Here is a 20,092-nt window from a genome sequence, read left to right as displayed (position 1 = left end):
ACTTAACAGTCCAAATTGGTGTCATCATCCTCATATCAGTTTTACCAATACTAGTGTAAATGCACCTTCTCCTGTTTACCCAACGAATGGAATGTCTGTTATACTTAACCCTATAATGCCTGTTGTATCATATTTGCTACATGAGTTTTTGAGACGTCTACGTCATCAAGATCAATACTGTCCTGAAAAACCTGTTGCATGCAATCTGGCATGTTTGCTGCACTCTGGTGGATTATTTGTGCACTGTAGGTGCACTGTGGCCAGTAGTGGGCCTTTGAATATATCCTTTATGTAGTAACTCACAAGTATTTGGCAGGGAAATCTTTGGCAGTTTTGATAAAGTTACTGTACAAGAATAACATTTATATTATTATGTAGGTAAGGGATAATGTATAGTCCGGCAGAGACTGGGGGAGATGTGAAGCTACTGAACCACACATTTCTTCGCCTGTCTGGGATGGTCCATGGCTCAACAAGTGCTGGATGGATTGGATTTGGGACTGAATGTAGCCAAGTGCTGTATTTCTGTCCTACTGGATCTGAAGCATGACTGCCAGTCTTTAGTTTAACACTGCATGCACAACATGCACTCACGTAGACTCTCCACTTCCTTGTGTAAAAAGTCCTGTGTGGAGTACATGGCCTTATTGATAATCTTTCTATTGATCTTCCATAACAGTTACATTGTATGCACAGTAGTGTTATGTGATTTATAGTAGTAACAATGATTCTCTGTATATATATTTCTCACCCTCTTTCTGAAAAGAAACAGAACTATTTCCTTAAAAAATCTACCCACAAGTTCAAACAAAGCCACATTCAATTGTGTAACATGAAGTGGAATTTACACAATTTCATTAGCAAAGAAAGTTGCTGGGGCACTTCCTTATCTCAACCCTCTAGTTCTGTATTATAGTTCTGTGTATGTGTGTGTGTGTGTGTGTGTGTGTGTGTGTGTGTGTGTGTGTGTGTGTGTGTGTGTGTTTGTGTGTGTGTGTGTGTGTGTGTGTGTGTGAGTGTGTGTTTGTGTGATTGTGTGTGTGTGTGTGTGTGGAGATGGGGTGGGGGTGGGGGTGGCGGTGGGTGGGGGTGTAACAGAGCTGAAATGTCCAAGTCCAATTCAGAGCAATCCTCTTCCTGATGTGGAGAATAAGAGACCATTAGCGTCTCTTCCCCTCACAGTCCTCCCCTGTGATCAGCCAGGGAGACACGCTGCTGCAGTACCCTACAGAGGGGGTGGTTTCTGCTACTGCTGCTGCTGCTGCTACTGCTGATACACCGTGACTGCTAGTAGGAGATATTTCCTCACAGATTCCTTCTCCGTATGGTAAGAATATTGTTAAATAATATTTATAAATATCCAGTTTCAGGCATGCCATGTATGACTATGTAAAATGAAAGGTTTTGTAATGTTAACATTTAACACCTGCGTTGTTAGTTTGTTCCTCTTTTAGTAACAAGGGAAGTAGGCTTCCGACCCTCATTACTTTGTTTATTGGTGATGATTGGTATCCATGTGTGTATATGTGTGTGTGTGTGTCTGTGAATGTGTTTAAGTTTAATTGGGTTTTTTGTAACATAGCCTGTGACTCACAGTAAGGTGTAAAATCAGACACATGACATGATTATTAATTCACAAAGGAAAGAGGCAGGAGGGAAAGATCAAGAAAGCAAGGGAGGGAGATTGTGCTGAATTTTTAATCAACTGCATACTCAAAAGTAAACTTCACAGAGAGTTGTCCATTCACTAAGAAAGTTGTTCAACTTTTGCTGCATCTGTGAACATCTGTGTTCTTTTTTACAAATACAAGACTGGAGAGTGTGCTATTGGTGCCTTTGTGGCTCCACACAGAGAGGATCTTTCAAAAACAAACTGGGTCACACGGCTTTTATTTTCGCAGGGCATCTTAAACTCCCTGCTTCGTTGCCTCCAATTTAGGGCCTGCATAATTTAATAAACATCCAGCTAGCCCGCTAACTTGCACCCTAGTCATGTGGCTTCTGCAACATCTCTGGCAAACACAGCCGTTCTTTCAGAAATCCAAAAATGGATGAAGGCAAGAAAGCCTAACTGTGGGTCGTCCTGTTAAAACTAAAAAATATGTTTAAAAAATATATATATATATACGTGTATATATACATTTTTGTAAAAATACAAATAACACCAAAGCGGTTTGGCCGGTGCATTTTGTTTATTCAGTTGGGGAACTGTAAATATAGACAAAAGTCTGACAAAACCTTTACCCATCCAACTAAATATAGCGTACAAAGCATATTTGAAATTCACAGTGGGACAGTCACACATCACACACGTGCAAACAATTTAACCTATTGCAGAAGCTGGACTGATGCTTGAAAAGCATTCAGTGAATTTGTAAACCAATTTGTGAGAAATCTATCATTTACCACTATGATATGAATTGCATTACATATCACACTCATATTCCAACAGGAAAAATGGTCATCCTGAAAATAAAAGAACTGCTTGACACAGAACCTTAACAAGGTAACAGACAAGACTGCTTTGAGCTATCGTTCTCTCGAGTAACACAAATGGGAATTATTTTGACAGTCACTGGGCTGCCAGGAATAATTGGTGGCATTCCGCCTATTCCCACAAATTCAATTTGACTTCCACCTAGTCTCACCATGTAGCAAGCAGTTGTCAAGCAGATATGTTAGCCAGTTAAGTTTAAAGGTTAAATTCCATATGGAAGAAAGTAAGAGGAAGTAACTGTGACCTAATGTGACAAAGGGCTACTTTAAAAGTTAAAAGTGTTTTTGGGGGGTATATGTTGGCTACATTTCTTGAGTTTTTTTTTTTCAGTCAACTTTCACTTTCTCTCCTCTACATATCCTAAATGAAATGTATACTACTCCAATACGTTTCCCTAAAGAATCTTCGTCACCTCGTAAGTACAAAATAAAATCGTCATAAATGTGGTAGCCTAAATTATGTTGGAACACAGATTGCACAGTGACGGGTGTCACTCTGTTGAACCGAGGAAACTCTAACGTGAATTTGGACGTGGGGGCCAGTGGGGGTGGTATTTATTTTGTTTAGGTCTATGATACAGAGGGTTAACCACAAATCTACAAGTGAGCCTGTTTAATTGATGTGCGTCTACACTGACAGTTCACGGACTGAACTCAATGAATGACATTCAATTTATCAGTCTCTCATGTCTCGGTGTGAAGTGTGAAGACGACACCTGGTTGGATCACCCAAATAAAGAAGCGTGTGTTGCACTATTATAGGCTTTGATGTTTTTTTATTTAATTGGCTTTTTCATTGATACAATCCCACATTCCTATATTCTGATGAACTCTATGAGGTGTCAGTATGGCAGTGTCAGTCAAAACACTGCACAAAACACTGGGTACATACATACACTATCTATTAAAAAAAAAAAATCCCATTACTTTGCTGCTCAACCTCGATTTACCCATGGGCACTAATGTGATTACAATAATGACTGAAATTGGGTGGCTCAATGCTTAGAATGTCTGTATTCAGTCTTGTACAGCTCTGATTTCACTCTCACACATCACTTCCTGTCACCTGTGGGGCTCCTCCCTGATCTTTGTGACTTTTTCACTCCCAGGTGACTTCGGGCAGGATGTCCCCCTGGTGTCTGTTGACCCTGCTGACCCTAGTGCCCTTCACCCTGAGCTCAAATGCAGGGGTTAAGGTCAAACTTACGCAGAAGGGGCTGGAGTACGGTACATTACATCACAATACAGTAAACTGGCTTCACATAATGCTCGCATCAGTGACTTATCAAGACCACAAATTCAACATAATTTAACCATCTTGTGGGATAAATACTATTGGAATGACTTACTTAGCATGTTTTACGATTTCTTGTTTGCACTGAGTTAATAGCCTCGATATAGGTAATTATTACTGGTAGTGTACAATATGTTGTGTATATAAATTAATAAATGGGAGGGTGTGACAGTAGCAGTTCCAAGTTCCTGGGTCTGTTTTCCATTAGAGATTAGAGTGTTGAAATATCTAGTGACATTTTTTTTATCGCTCTGAGCTCTGTTTTTGATGGAGAGTGGAGAGTCTCCCAAAAGAGCTAATTAAAATAGCCACTGAAATAGATGCAAACAATGCAGCTTGTGAAACGACAGCTTACCATCAGTGCAAGTCTGAAGGCCCAGTATTTCATTGACAGTTCGGCTAATTGGGATGGCAACACTGCAGCAGAAGTTAAAGACCATCAAGATCCCTGACCTGAGTGGAACAGAGAAAGTGGCTCCCATAGGCAAGGTCAAATACAGCCTGTCAGGGTAAGAAGGAGCTTACGGTTAACACTTCACCAAGAACAGCTATGTTCTCCTAATACAAAGATCATATGACTGGCTTTACATACTCTGTACTGAACTATACTATTCTGGACAGAATCTCTGACTCACTGGTTAAAAGTTACTTGTTTAGATTGCTCATGGTTTTACTAACTGCCATTATTGTCTCAGCTTTTATCTCTACTAAATGTTAATGCATGGCATATCTGCCATATTGGGTAATATATCAGGTATTGTATGTACATGCTGAATATGTATACTGTCTCTTTGCAGAATGCAGATCACAAGTCTGGCACTGCCCAAGTCTCAGATGGGCATGGTTCCAGGCACGGGGGTCAGTCTAGCGATTGGGCATGCCTTCCTAAGCCTCCATGGCAACTGGAGGGTCCGATATTTACATTTCATGTGAGTATAAATTAAGTTTACTGTATTTTAACTGTATGCTGAGTTTCTGCTGAACTTGCTGCCAGGTTTTAGTCCTTTTCCATGTTTTTCATTGGTTATTTAAAAAATAAAACACCTGAGTGGTCTGTGAAGATATCCCCTTGTGCAGAGACACCCTTTGTTTATGACTGCAGTTCTGAACGCTATGAACCGATGAATACAGTACTGCTGAGAAACAACAGAAAACCTAGATATCTCCATAATGACCATTTTCATAAGAGCATCCATAGGCCATCTTTGAAAGGTTCTTCTTATAAAACCACTGGTGTGACAATACAAGATTCAGGGTTAGAGGAACTTGTTGAAAATTGTTGTTCATTTGTATCAACAGTATAATTGTGTTTCTAAATATTTTCACTGCGAGGGAGTGGTTTTTGTCATTTGTCGAAAAACATACCCCTCTATCACCATGTAAACACTTATTCCAAACCTACGTGAGTGGAGAAACTGAACGCATTGGGGTATAAATGTCATCATTACTGTGATAAAAGCAGAGGCCAATGGAAATTACAGACAGCCAGAAAGAAGCACCACTACTGTAAATCACCCTGCATCAACAGGAACAGGAACTTGACCAAATCTGTAATTGCACTCAACCGTTTGTAGACAGTAAACCCTTCAACCGTGTACCACCATGCAGTTTCTTTCTGTAATGTCTCAGAAAGGACAGTGGGTCCTTTGACCTGGCAGTGAAGGAGCTCACCATCAACACCAACATTGCCCTGAAGAGCGACGAGACCGGCCGCCCTGCAGTCAGCACTGTCAGCTGTACCTCGAATGTTGGTAGTGCCAGCATCAAGTTCCACGGCGGAGCCAGGTAACCTTGTTAAACAGCATGGCCGGGCTGCAGCGCCCGTTTCTCCACCTACCCCCCCATTCAAGTTTAGACACAGCCCAATTATAGATAACAAGCCACAGCAAATCAGCCCTGTGAGTTGCTTTCATATGCAAGAGCCATGTGTATTAGATTAAAGTTACAACTAAATAGGCTACGGCAGGGCGGTGGAGGATGGGAAACCTTAAGGTAGTAAAACATGTAGTATGAAAATCTGTGGCTTTCTGTTCAAGCTGGTTGTATAACCTCTTCAGTGCCTACATCGACAAGGCCTTGCGCAGCGCCCTGCAGAAGCAGGTAAGAGAGAGATGAACAGCACGCCTCTTTGTCTGGCTATAAACTCAATCACACTAAACTAATTTGTTTTCTTATCACATGCAAGCAACTAACTGGTGTGAACCAACGGCTCATGCTTTTAGATCTGCCCCCTGGTGTCTGATGCTATTGCAGAACTGAATCCCCACCTGAAGACTTTAAATGGTAAGATAAGTCTGCAGTAATTCAAATGTAATTAAATACAATACATGTAGTGACATTCAGTTACAAATAAAACAGTAGAGGATTTTTAAAATGTATAAAGATGTTGAGGAATATCTAACAACATTACACTACAGACAACATTTTTCAGAGATATTTTTGCATTCCCTTGCAATAAACAGCAATGAACAAAGGGAATAATTTTTTCCAAGATTAATTTTGATTACTGTTAGTGTAGGAGATATGAGTAATCTTCCGGACTGCATGTGTGATTTAACTGTGGTTTTGTGATGTTACTCATCATTGCAAGTTCTGGCACCTGTGGACAAGTATGCTGAGATTGAGTATTCAATGGTTGCATCTCCTGTCGTCTCCAAAGCCTTTGTGGACTTCGGCCTAAAGGTGATTTCACTGCTGACACTGAAAGCATTGTCCTTCAAACATCAAGCCTTAATGTATGAAGGCTGCAAGGTTAATGACTTACAGAGTACTAGTATTTACTATTGAAAGGTTTACACTATTGAGGAAAATGCATTCATCGCACTTAGGAAAAGGTCTAGTCAATGACTGAATTTAATGTTGAATGTGTCTTACCAAACAAAATGAAAGAAAAAAGAACAAATGAATGAATGAACGGATGAATGAATGAACTCTCTTCTCTGACAAGGGCGAGTTTTACAACATCGGCAGGCACAAGGAGCCTCCGTTCTCCCCGCCAGTCTTCGCTCTGCCTCCGCAGGTCAACAACATGCTGTACATAGGTGTCTCATCTTTCACTGCCAACTCTGCATCCTTCGTCTACAACAATGCTGGAGCCTTCAACCTCTTCATCACAGATGACATGGTGAGTAGGCTTAGTATGCCCAGGCTCAAGTCAAGTCCACTCTATGTTGTGCCATAAAATGCACAAAATGTATAATGAATATTTTCATATCTTTAAAAATACTACAAATACAAAATACTAAATATTTGTGATTGAACAACTGAAGACTTCCTAAATTAGAAAATCTAAATGTATGGCTTGCATTCAACCTGATAACACAGTCGAGTAAAAAAATCCTCCCAGACTGATGCTCATTCTATCTACCCCCCTAATGTTGTAAGTAACACAGTCGAGTAACTATCTACTCATACTATCTACCCCCCCCCCCCCCCCCCCCCTCCAGATACCCCCCAGTTCCCCTATCAGGCTCAACACCAGAACATTTGGAGCGTTCATCCCACAGGTACTCTCCCTGCTCACTGCTCATCTCACAGGTACTCTCCTCCTCACTGTTATGGCTCCAGCTAACTCTAAAGCTCTGTCAGGGCCAGACCTGTACTGGAGTCTCCTGTCATGTGAAACTGAGTCAGGAGTGCTTGAATGCTGCACAGTAACTGAGTGGGTGGGGCTTTTGGGATATTATGATTGTGCATTGAGGGTGAAAGTAACTGTTGTGGGTGGGGCTGTATTGTGTCTCACCTATTTTTCTTTTTTTAAATCACACACCTCTTGAGGTCTCTTTTCCTCATAAGACAACTGACATATACGCCCTGAGAGCATGACATATAGTATTCATTGAAAGACTATGTGTAGAGCCATATTGACAGTGTCCCACATCATACAGGTACATACCCTCACTGTACAGGTGTTGGATAGGTGTTAACAAGCCCTCCCTTTTCCAGCTGGCCAAGGAGTACCCGGGCCTGATGATGAAGCTGTTGGTGAAGACCACCAGGCAGCCCATCATCTCCTTCCAGGTCAACAACGTCACGCTGCAGGCCACCGGCACAGTGACAGCCTACGCCATCCAGCCCAACACCACTCTCGCCCCACTCTTTATCCTCAACATGGTCAGTCTCAACCAGGGTCTCACTCCCACTAAAGAACAATTTTCTTTAAATGATAAGACTATGATTTTGAAAAACCGTTATGACAGTAATTGGCCCATTCCCCCAAAGCTTCATTGTACTAAAAAAAGTAAATGATGAAGAGACAGTCATCCTGAAAACTCTTAGTGCCAATGGCTGCACTGCCAGTGGAAATGATGGGGATTATGCTGGAGCTGTAGAGCTCAGTGATGTATATATACATTTTTCATTTAGCTTCCATTTTTATCCAAAATGGCTTTCAGTACAGGCTGGTTATACACATTTTATCTGTATGTGTGCTCCTGGGAGTAGAACCTGTGAAACTGGGTGCTGTAAGCATTTTGCTCTACAATTTGAGGAACATTTATTTTTTCACATTGGATTATCTGATTTTGCTGTATGCCTTGTAGATTACCGGATGGCCCACTGATCAGTCCTTTAGTGAATTAGCAGGTCAGAGGTCAACAGTAGCATACATACATGAAGATGAGTGTGCACGTACCGGACCCAACTCTTCAGGGAGCACCTCCCTTACTAACTTGCACTTCTACTATTGATTAACTTGCACTTACAGCAGTTATTCCTTCACTTTCTTTTTCTAATGTGAAATAGTATTAATTGTTACACTAGGTCTCTATTGCTTGTAGCTTAACTGTTCTCCCCCTTGTACGTCAAATTGGTAAAAAGCGTCTGCTATTTGACCTCACAAAATAATGTTGATGTTTCATGCCATTCTAATCCCAAGGGCTCATTAACTGTAGATGATCATTCCAAATACATCTCTGTGGAGATGATGTATGGCTGGGAAAAGGCGGATAAAATGAAGTTGAAAAGCTACCAGTGCACATCTTCTCAAGTTTCCCTAAACCCATTCCTATCTCTCCCCTGTCAGGAAACCAGTGTCAGTGCTCACATCTACGTGACCGGGGTAAAACTAGCCGGCTCAGTCATCCTCAACAGGTGAGTTGGAGCCTACACCGACAGACATTGGGGAAACGTGAAAGTAATGCAGAGCTGTCAAGCCCTGAAATATGCAGTAAAATCCCCTCCTCTCTGCCTCACACAGAATGACTATGTCTCTGGGGGCCAGCTATGTGGGACCTTTTCAGGTGAGTGAAGGGTAGGAGAAAAAGAACATCTGCTAGAATTTGACCATCAACAATTCATTAATATCGCTACTGTTGTGTCCTATAGGTGAAATCTCTCGATAACATTTTCCTGATGGTTTTGAAGGTTGCCGTGCTCCCTAAAATCAACGGTGAGTATTTCTTACACGATAACACGGCAGTAACTTGTCTTCAGAAAAATAATCAGTGCGCTCAAGCGAAAAATCTGATAAAATCCCTTTCCCTCAAGCTCATCTGCAGAAAGGCTACCCTCTCCCTGCCATTGGAAAGATGAACCTTGTGAACACTCAGCTGCAGGTCTTGAAGGTGAGCCATCCTCTAAATCTTCCAGAGGAGCTGAGCAATCTGTGTATTTTCACACTGTCCTTAAATTCAGGTTGCAAATTAAATCCTGAATAAAAGGTACATGGCAAGACTTAACATTAAGAGTTAGAACCAGCTATATAACTGCTTAAATGAAAATCTGAGAAAACATAAGGTGCCATGATACTTTATACAGTATATAATATTATTCATATAGTACATAAAACATACATTATAAGATACCAAGTGTAATTGTGAAACCGTAAGGGTATTTAAAGGGCTGACATTTAGTAATTTCCTTTCCTCTCTCAGGACTACATGCTGATTGGAACAGATGTTTCGTTCAGAGGATGAGTCGTTTCCTCCCTCCAACAGCCTCCTCCCTCCATTTCAGCCTCCTATTCAAGTCTTATCTACAGAGTGCATCAGGGTGTAATTAATAACTGCCAAAGACTCAAGTCTGTGCACACTTCAGTGGTCTTTTTATAAACCACATATGCACTTTTCCACTGTACATTCTGTTTGCTGTAGGTCTATGCCTTCAATGTTCAAGAATTACAATAAATACATTTGGGTTTTTCAGTAGAGAACGTATCCCTTGCTCTCTCTCTCTTTCTCTGTCTTCGTCTGTCCACAGATAGCCTGTTAGCCGGAGGCGTGTAATAGGCTGTCTTTAGGAGGCTCAGTAGTAGAGAGTTGCTGCTGCTGCAGAGTTCTGAGTAGGGAGTCGGACGAGCGTGCAGTGGCCTCCCTCAGAGTGGTGCTGCACAGAGGATAGCCCCTCATACTTTGGGAGTTTGCAGAGGTAACCTGCAAAAAAAAAAAATTCAATTGATCAGATCAGATATAATGCCCCCTCTGGAAAGATTAAGAAAGCACTTTAAAACATGTTGAGAGCACTGGCTGCAGGTCCCATGCCTCGGTTTAACAGTGATCTAATCTTCAAAATGCTTTAATATACGCTTTTAATGAAACACACAGCATCACTTCTCTTTCCAGAAGTATAAATAATACATAGCCACAATTGTAGCACAAGCACAAATATATTAAAATCTCATGCGCTAAATCAGTGCTACTTTCACAGTGGATATGCTGCCGAGAAGCTCTTGCAAGAAGCAAGAAGCTCAAGCCCTCTCTGACCATTAACCCACTAGTAGTTGAAATAAACGAGAGGGAGAGAGAGAGAGTGAGAGCGAGAAAGAGAGAGATAGAGTGATAGATAGAGAGAGAGAGAGAGAGAGAGAGAACTCTCTACCTTGACCAGCACATAGTCTCCTAGTTTGATGGGCTCCATGCAGGAGCCTGTGTCCAGGGCAGGCACTTCCTGTTTGGGAAAGATCACCTTGACGTTGCCATCGCTCCTGCCGCTGAGTTCCTGTGCTGACCTCTTGCTCTCCTGAAACACCAGACAACACCACAGCATCAGAGCCAATACAGCAGCTTCAATCAGGTTTCTGAAAGTGGATTCCTCGAAAGGATAAGCTAATAGGTAGTGTACATTTCCTGAGCAAGGATCCTAATTCAGCCTGCAACTAAGTAAATATGTTTGATTCAGTCACAGTGTGAACACAGTATATATGTGTTGAATTTTTTAACAGATTTGTAACCAATTTGCCATCCAGGAACGTATCTGGACCCCTGGTGCTTAAAGGAGCCCAAAGCAACATTAGGGCATCAAAATGGAAATATTCGGGATAAAACAATCTTTATGATATTGACATTTACTTCACCATATTAGCACATTTGCATCATTATTTGATACTTTGGGCGTTAAAAAGAGCGCTTAAACTAGCCGCAAGAGCGTAACCCTTTATATATTGGTGCCACCAAAAAAATCGGAATACATGAAAAAATGGCCTCTCCCCACCGGCGGCGCTGGCAGCGCGATTTTCTATCAGTTCTCACACAACGACGTCTCATCTTTGCTCCTTGAATGTGGATATGTAATGGTATGGTGTTATTGAAACTTACTACGTGTAAAAAAGACTAGAAATTGAACATTTATTATTCGAGTCTCAAGCCTCTAATGTTGCCCCGGGCGCCTTTCCAGTTTTTTCTCCGTTCCTAAAAAAAGCATGCCTCGGTTTCTCTGAACACTAAACCCAAGTGCCAACTCCCTAAACCAATCCTGCTAAACTATAAGCACAATTCTCTGCTTTAGACACAGATTTCATTTGTTAACCACACTTTCTACAAAATACTAAACACCATCCTCTCTACTTTGCACAGTTTATCAATGCCAAAACCTCCTTGCTTTCAGACAGAACACACTGTTATTCAAATGACAAAACTTCCATTTCCAAAGCTGTTGTGCAATTTGAAATGAAAACTTTAGCTCCTAGTTTGGAGAACAATGTTTTGCAACATTGAAGTGAGAGGTGATCAGAGAGGCAGAGGAGTGAGAGTAAGAGGAGGAGGAGGAGGAAAATGATGAAGAGGAACAGCAAGACGGAGAGCCATTACTGTATCTCTGATGAGATTCAGGCCAATGTGTTCAACCATGTGGTCAACATGGGTTTGACCATGCAGGAGGCTGGCAAGGCTGGCCAGAGGGTTCAACCAAACCTAAGCCACTTCTCAGTTGCACCGATTCTCCGGACATTCAGAAGAGAGAATGGGTAAGAAACACTACTATGACAGTAAAACACTAGTTTGAATGCCTTATCAGGAGCATAGTATTCTTGTATTTACTGTAGAATATTTTACATTGTACTGTATTTGTAAAATTATAAACAAATACAAAGTGCAACCATTGATGACCAAGACATATTCCTAAACATCAATACAGTGAGCCTAGCCACAGTGGACCATGTTCTAAGGCAGAACACTTTGAGAATGAAGCAGGTGTTCAGGGTGCCTTTTGACAGAAACTCTGATAGAGTCAAACAATTACAGCATGATATGACTGTGCAAGTAAGTCATATACGTTTCCACAGCTGATTACGTCCTATCAGCACTGAAACATTACTGTACTGTATTGTAATCCAATCAAATGTTACTGTATTTTCAGATGTTTCACAACACAACAATTGTCGATATTGTCTTGAGCAAGAACAGGATGCAGTCTAGTTTTTTTGTTGACTGTATCAATATCCTATTGTTTGTTCTGTGTAAGTCACCAACACATTCGGTTGTGTTTGCTCTGATGTAAAGGCTACAGCACTTTTGAAAAAAAAGAAATCTTTACTGTAAGTCGTTACTGTTTTTGAGTTGTTTTATATTTAAGTTAAAACATTATACAGTTACAATAACTTACAACAGGAGAAAGCGAACAGTAACAATAGAGATGAAAAGGCATAATGCTCCTGATAAGACCTTCATACTAGTGTTTTCCCATTTCATAGTAGTGTTTTCCATTGAGCACATCAGTGTTTAATCAATGATTAGAATGTCTACTCAATTAATGGTCTGTGTTTGTTGTTTGAAAACAAAATACCCTTTTGAGGTGACATAATAGTGTTTTGAAACCAAAGTGGCCTTTTGCAGGAGATATAAAGGGTTTCGCATTTTGTGTGAGCGGTTTTGGGATTTGTGTTTAGAGCTAAGAGAAACCGAGGCATGCTTTGAAAAAAATTGTTTTGGGAACAGAGAAAAACTGTAAACACATCTCTAACACTACTCCTCTAAGTTCTGCTCTTAGGGTGAGACACACTCGTCCAGTAGGGGGCAGTAGAGTACCAGACAGCAGAGGAAAAAATACTGAGCTACAGATGTTGATGTTGGGGTGCAGTACTCACTCCTTCCACCAGGACGAGCTGTGTGCTGCCGATGAGGCTGCCGTTGACTACGGCCGCCTCCTCTCGGAACACAGCAATGAGTTCCTGCAGTCTCCGCTGCTTCACCTCCGCCGGCACGTCGTCCTGGAGACGGTGGTATGCACGGGTCTTCTGGATATTTGAGTGTGAGTGAGTGTGTAGGGGTAATAAAGGTGAAAATAAATGTAAAAAAAACCTTTGTGTTCCACACACTTTCACAGTTTCAAGCATAATTTCAAGGACATGTTGAATTTGTTTTCTTCTGAGAACACTACAATTTAAAAGTAATATAAGAACCGAAAATATTTTCAGAACATTCTTAGAATTATAGCAAAAATGAATAACAGAGCTACAGCGATGTTCCCCATATGCATATTTATTTCACTGTACCTAATCACCATCGTTGAATCATGCAATTTTTTTTCACAAGCAAAATCTACATACTGCACGCTTTGCTTGACCTTCAGAAAACATCTGTAGCCCTCTCACCTTCCTCATGCTGTAGGCGAAGAGGAAGCCCACGTTGTAGCGCACGGTTCTAAGCAGCGAGATGGACTGCTGGTGGTCCTCCTCCGTCTCCCCGCAGAAGCCAGCAATGAAGTCACTGCTCAAGCTCACCCCTGGAGCAAGCGTGCACAAACACACACACACACACACACACACACACACACACACACACACACACACACACACACACACACACACACACACACACACATGGTTAATGTGATACTACATTATGCAAGCAATTATAATAACTAAACATTTTTCTTAATAAAAAACTAAAAAACTTGGTGCTTGCATAATTGTGTTTTCCACATAATGAACAACTTCAGGGCATTTTAGAAGAGAGCTTAATATTAATTGTAGATTAACATTGGTAGGTAGAAATAATCACCTGGAATTATGTTGCGAATATTTTCCACAAGTTCAAGATAGGATTCCCTGGTGTACCTGTAAGCCACGGAGACAGAACACTCCTTAAATGCTTTGAATAAGTGTGCTAATGTGGTGTGGTTTTTAGTAGATAGATATTAATATATATATTAATGCATGTTGTACCCAGGATCCGCAAAGGCTTTCCTTCACAGTACAACATGAGCTATCTGTAGCCCACAACTGCTAAACACAACAACATGGCTGACCAACCCAAGAACCGGAGCAGCAGGATAATACAACAACAACAACAACAGCAACAACAACAACAAAGCTGCCATCGTCAGTAAAAGTGTCTCTGTGTGCAACTAAGGTCAGTGCTGGCATTCTCAAATGACGTAACTGTGAATAGTGTGCATAATGCATAATGCATAGTGAATAGTGAATAGTAGACACCCTGACCCCAAACTACATCAGGAACTACAGGAAGAAGGAGAGTAAAGTGGACCTGAATCCTAGCTATATTTCCTAATCACTCTACTGACGGAAACGAAAGACTGGAGAACACAGGTAGGCAGAGGAATACAAAGAGTGAAGATTATGGAAGTGGTGGAGGAGGAAGAGTGTCTGACCCACGGCACATAGCGTCGAGAACGTGGCTGCTGCCGCTCTGGGCTGGCAGGTGAATCTGCTTGCAGAGGTTCCCCCTCTCCTGGATCAGCTGCAGCACCTGCACACAATTGACACAGGACACATGAGGACTTGAACCCGGGGCCTTGAGCATGAGATACAGGCCTCCGACCCAACAAGCAGCTGGTCCTACGAAGCCTCCTATGAGCACAGCGCATACCACTAACACAACATCTGGCATCTTCTTCTACCTGAGCTCAATGTCATACAAAATCATTCATCGTGTCCAACATCCTTTTTTGACTGGACACGTGCTTTCTATAACAGAATCTGTGTGTGTGTATCTCTGTCTCGGTCTGTGTGTAATATCTTGTATATGACTATAAATATTAATTCAGTTCCTTCCAGATGAGTAAGAATATATCCACAGGCTGAAATGAGCTCACAGAAGCCATATTTCCTGATGCAACATTTTGGGTCGACCTGACCTGCCTGCCTGACAAGGATCAAGCCAATTGCATCAGTAGAAGTGACTTCTGGTAGTTAATTTCAGTTTTTCTAGGGAGTTTCTATAAAGTTTGTCTAGTCTTCATCTGCCCTGCTGCACCTGAAGTCATTATAGGCACATAAGAGGTTTAGGCATTAGTTTGCCAATAGCATTATATGGATGAGTACAATTGAATTGGACTGAAATTCACGGTACAATACCACCATATTCTGTAGGCTCTTATTCTGGCAGAGGACAGGTACCTCATCTGGAAAGTCCTTTGGATGGGGAGACGTGAAGCGGATCCTCATGTTGGAGTCGACGAGCGAGACCTGGTCCAGCAGGTCGGCAAAGCGTGTGCCTCCCTGGCGGGTCCGGTACACAGTGCTGAAGCCACGGCTAAGCTGGGTCGGCTCTGACCCAGAGAACTGCTGCTCAGATGTGTCCCGGTAGCTGTTCACGTTCTGGCCCAGAAGCGTGACCTCCCGGACACCCTAGTGGTAAAAAGAACAATCAAATACAGACCGGGGAATTACCGTGTAGCTGAACTCAGTATACTTTTAATTTCCTTGTGCTTAATCTAAACATGTACGTATAAACTTCTGTGGATCTACATCGGGGGTCGGCAATAGGCGGACCGCGGTCCGGGTCCGGACCCAACTGACGTCCTCTCCGGACCGAGACACAATTGCAACAATAAAATTAATAATGCGATTTTGTTTTAATATATAATTTTGACCAAGCGATTTTAACAACTGATGCTTGAGTGACTTTTATAAACCCGTTAAATACATTAAATTAACTATAACTTTATGGTAGGCTATGTTTTTGTTTAAACCTTATAATGCCAGTAGCCAATCAGATGATAGCCTATACGCAGCACGTGCTCGCTGTCAAAGCTGCGAGCTGTGGGACTGGTGCACGCAAGCTCTGCAAAATTGACATTGCCTTCAGTTGAGAGAGAAAGCTTCATTGCAGTTCAAGAGAAAGATGGCGTGCTCTAAGAAGAGAAAGGTAGATAGTGAGAACAGAGCTTTTAAAGAGGAGTGGACAGACTTATTTATGTTCATTCTGCCTGCGTGCAGCTCTAAGCCTGTTTGACTGATATGCTCCGAGACGGTGGCGCTCATCAAAAGTAGCAATGTAAAACGCCACTACGTAACGAAGCACAAAGAATTCGATATAAATTACCCTCTCAAATCCGTGCGTGCACAAAAAATAAACGATCTTAAAGCCCAGTATGCCCGATCTACAAACATGTTGACTTATTCATTCACTGCCCAACAACGAACAAACGAGTGTTCATTCCGAGTAGCATGGATTTTGGGTCAGAATAAAAAAGCTTGAAATGAAGACCTTCATTTGATCTGATAGTCAGTTGTTGACCAAACATACACTGATACTACTAGCGCCTAAAGTACTTATATTGGCTAAATATGCCTCTGAATCATAATGCACACCTTGACTGTTGGTACATAAAACACATGCAGTCCTATATCAGTGAAAACAACGGTCATAAAAAATGTGTGATAGACCCCCGGACCCAAGCTTGAGGATTTTTTTAAAAACTGGACCCATTAGGATTTTAATTGCCTACCCCTGATCTACATGATTCAATTAGTTATGATCACTTTTTTAACACCATTAATTAGTCTTACTAGAGGTTACATTCTTGGCTGGTGTGATAATACCCGAGCCATCCTCCTTTCTTTAAGGTCTTTTTGATTTGAAATGGCTGTCCATGTACATAGTGTATATAATGCACACAGTTGTACCAGAAGGTTTGTGAACCCCTTAGATATTTCTGAAAATCTGCCTAACTATTACCTTACATGTGATCAGATCTTCTAAATAGTGATGAAGAAAATATAATATATTTTGGTCACAAAAATGGTCTACTTATTCATTAAATCTTTGACCAATGGATCCAACATTAAATGACTAGATTAGTGTGTATAGCACCACTCTATGTGTGTACATCACAATAAAGCACATGGTTGAAGGGAGCTGTGATCATTGTCTAATGTCCCCACCTGTTCTGAGAGGAGCCGGACCTCCTCCAGGATGGAGGCCATTGGTCTGCTCCGTTCCCGGCCCCGTGTGAAGGGGACGATGCAGTAGCTGCACATGTTGTCACACCCCCTCATGATGGACCTGCAGAAGAGACCCAGCAACCCCTTCCAGTTAGAAATGTTTATCTGTTGTGCCTGTGCACTTTATATGTTTCACTGTGGGGAGAGTGGGAAACGTTCTTTCGACTGCTTTGTATGTTCACATGTGAAGCAGTTGACAATAAAGCTACTTTGACTTTGACAGTTACTAAGGTAATCCACAGAATTTGGAACGCCACATTTCTGATTTCTGAAAACTAGCGCTTTATATATATAATATATAACTTATATTTTATTCCATAATTAAGGGCCATTATTATTTTTATTATATGTTTTAATCATATTTGAAGCAATCACAGCCTAAAAAGCCTCCTTATAGAAATGAGTGAAGATGAGATGAAATAGCTTTTATCTATGCAGTTATGGCTGCTTTTACCGAGCCTACTCAGTTATCTGGCGAATTTGGTAAACCTGTCTTGGTGAATACTGCCGCATTTCTGATTTCTGAATTCTTTTTAAGAAACAAAGAGAATTTCTGATGGTACGCCTACTTCCAAGTGACTGTTTGATGTGGATCTTCCAACAGCATTGTGAGAAGACACACCTTTGACCTGATATTTCTGTTTCTCTGCATTCCACCCCAACCTTTGAGGACCCGGTAAGTAAGTACGCAACACAATAACTAGAATTTCCTAATAATATTGTGGAGGGGAAAAAAAGTTGACATTTACCCTTACACTTACTTTCAAAATATATTAACATTCATCATTTACAGCATGAAGATGCTTAACATATCTATGCAATTCATGCTGAAAAAAAAACACCTCTTTGCTCCTAAAATGAGAAGGGTATACCAGTGTGAAGAAGGCTATTCTACAGCCTATGTCTTTTTCCATCCATTGAAAGCAAGTTAACACAAACAAACGAGGAATCAGTTTGTTATGGAATACAGGCAACTCACACAAAAGCACTTCTGTGTCCTTGGGTATGATGCACAGGCATGACGTCGGCGTAGGTCTCCTCCAGGGAGAGAAGCACGTTGCTGGCTTGCTGTCCACCCCGGGCCAGAGCCAGCAGGCGGGGGAGGTCCCGGTACGCATCTGGGCCGGCCACAACATCCAGAAGCTTCTCCCGTTCCAGCAGCTCTGATTTCAGACGCTCTGCCATGCACCCTGGTGTGACACAAAAACAGGGTCACAAATGTGTGCGTGCATACAAACATACGTGTACACACACACACACACACACACACACACACACACACACACACACACACACACACACACACACACACCAAGTTTCAATATTAATTTTAAAATCACAAATTAACCTCAATATTTTCAAGAATAACAACTGAATTTTAGAGCCCAACTCTTACAGTAATGACATTCAGAAGCAAAGTTTATTTTGTAAAGCATTGAGCTTTTACTGCTTTACCTAAAAGTCCAATCTTCAGGGGGCCCTGCGCTTTTATTCGCTTCTTTTTGAGAGCAGTGAGCTGTTTAAGTCTGTTCCAGATGGTCTGCTCTGCTTTCTCCCTATAGACAGACAGAACAAATAATCCATCGCCAAGTGACCCCAGTATTATGCCATAGCATGCCTTGATGAAGTGCATTTACAAATGTGAACTAAAGCCGTCTTGAAGTTAATAAAGGCAACATGAGTGTACATCAACAGCCTTACCTGATTGAACATGTGACTAGGAGCACTACATCTGCCTGAAAGAAAATAGTTCAAAGGAATGCTTAGAAAATAAATGAGGCACAAAAAGACACATTAATTCAATATTCTCATTCAATATTCAGTTCGATAGGCCTAATACTTTGATTACCTCAGTGGGTTCTTTGGCTCGTAGATATCCATTCTTCTGCAGAATTGACCAAGCAATTTCAGTATCATTTACGTTCATCTGACAGCCATAGGTTTCAAAATACACTGAGGAGAAAGATACAGCGGATTTCATGTAAATTATTCGGTTGTTTCATGCAGTAAATATTCGTCAACCGGCTACTAAACTTTTTGGAGACACTTATCCAAATTGCTCTGATCAATGTACCTTGCGAGCCCTTCTGTAACCACAAACTATACAAACCTTTCCTTGAATTTCCATCAGCTGCGTCCTCGGGGAGATATGCATGCCTGTAGTCGGGTTCCTGTATGTTATTCGATTTGTTGCTGGCATATGCATCTTTGATGAAGTCTTGAAAGCCTGGGCCGGTCGCTAACTTCGTCTTGAACGATTCTTCTTTTCGTTGAACGTTACCTTTGACCGATGCACCCACAGAGCAGCAAAAACGGCGTGCTGACAGGCTTTGTAGTGATAACAACTTTTGTAGATTAATCACTCCAGATTTCATGATGCTAACGCTCACGTCTGTGGTATTTATATACCGTATGTTTTTACTTTTTAGTTTTCGCTAATTATTGTGTTTGGTTCTGTTCTGCATTCGCCTGGAGACATGACAAGCGTATATTGAAGGCGCATTACAGTTACTCATCAGATGAAGTACAATACGTTTATTTACCAGATCATGAAATAACATAAATACTATTTTCAACGTCCTCTACCTACAACGCTAACTTCATCAACAAGAGCCGGCGTTCTGCGTCGGTCACCCCTTGAAACTGACTTTGTTCCGTCTGCTAAACGATTCCCTCAGAGTACAAAGGCAGTGCACGTTTAAGGTTCCAACTGTCTGTTGATGGTCAAGCTTTTACAGTGTATTTTATTTTACAAGTTATCCACACACTTGATTTCGTGGTTAATATTATGTTAATACTTACATTTCGTATACTGATTTTCGCTCTGGAAGACTAAAGTAGAGACACGACAACCGGATGTATAATATATACATTTTTTGCAATTCTGCTGTGTGCGCATG

At 41.4% G+C, this 20,092-nt stretch overlaps 2 protein-coding genes across 3 annotated transcripts; one reads left to right on the top strand and one right to left on the bottom strand.

The window, feature by feature from the left end:
• Positions 1-3,620: 3,620 nt before the first annotated feature.
• Positions 3,621-9,709, top strand: LOC308371575 (bactericidal permeability-increasing protein-like; the record flags this gene model as incomplete). The annotated part of the gene is made up of 15 exons (XM_080846534.1): positions 3,621-3,723; positions 4,185-4,299; positions 4,588-4,719; positions 5,420-5,575; positions 5,827-5,890; positions 6,013-6,073; positions 6,381-6,472; positions 6,738-6,914; positions 7,237-7,296; positions 7,736-7,903; positions 8,814-8,881; positions 8,988-9,030; positions 9,116-9,179; positions 9,278-9,354; positions 9,664-9,709. The coding sequence occupies 15 exons, from the start codon at positions 3,621-3,623 to the stop codon at positions 9,703-9,705; spliced, it is 1,422 nt and encodes a 473-aa protein (XP_080702660.1). The 3' UTR covers positions 9,706-9,709.
• Positions 9,610-19,815, bottom strand: cdk5rap1 (CDK5 regulatory subunit associated protein 1). Of its 2 annotated transcripts, none has more exons than XM_080846532.1 (13): positions 19,303-19,815; positions 19,042-19,145; positions 18,894-18,928; positions 18,648-18,748; positions 18,172-18,382; positions 17,133-17,253; positions 15,363-15,593; positions 14,615-14,712; positions 14,005-14,060; positions 13,596-13,726; positions 13,089-13,238; positions 10,607-10,747; positions 9,610-10,161 (listed from the first exon to the last, which is right to left on the bottom strand). In XM_080846532.1, the coding sequence occupies exons 1-13, from the start codon at positions 19,565-19,567 to the stop codon at positions 9,997-9,999; spliced, it is 1,809 nt and encodes a 602-aa protein (XP_080702658.1). In that variant the 5' UTR covers positions 19,568-19,815; the 3' UTR covers positions 9,610-9,996. The 2 variants fall into 2 exon arrangements, with proteins under 2 accessions (XP_080702658.1, XP_080702659.1); XM_080846533.1 differs by having other exon boundaries at positions 10,694-10,747.
• Between the last annotated feature and the right edge of the window lie 277 nt (positions 19,816-20,092).

The sequence above is a fragment of the Sprattus sprattus genome (genome assembly GCF_963457725.1).
Source record: "Sprattus sprattus genome assembly, chromosome: 10".
Taxonomy (NCBI): domain Eukaryota; kingdom Metazoa; phylum Chordata; class Actinopteri; order Clupeiformes; family Clupeidae; genus Sprattus; species Sprattus sprattus.
Note: the sequence above shows the minus strand (reverse complement) of the source record. Positions and strands in the feature narration are given on the sequence as shown.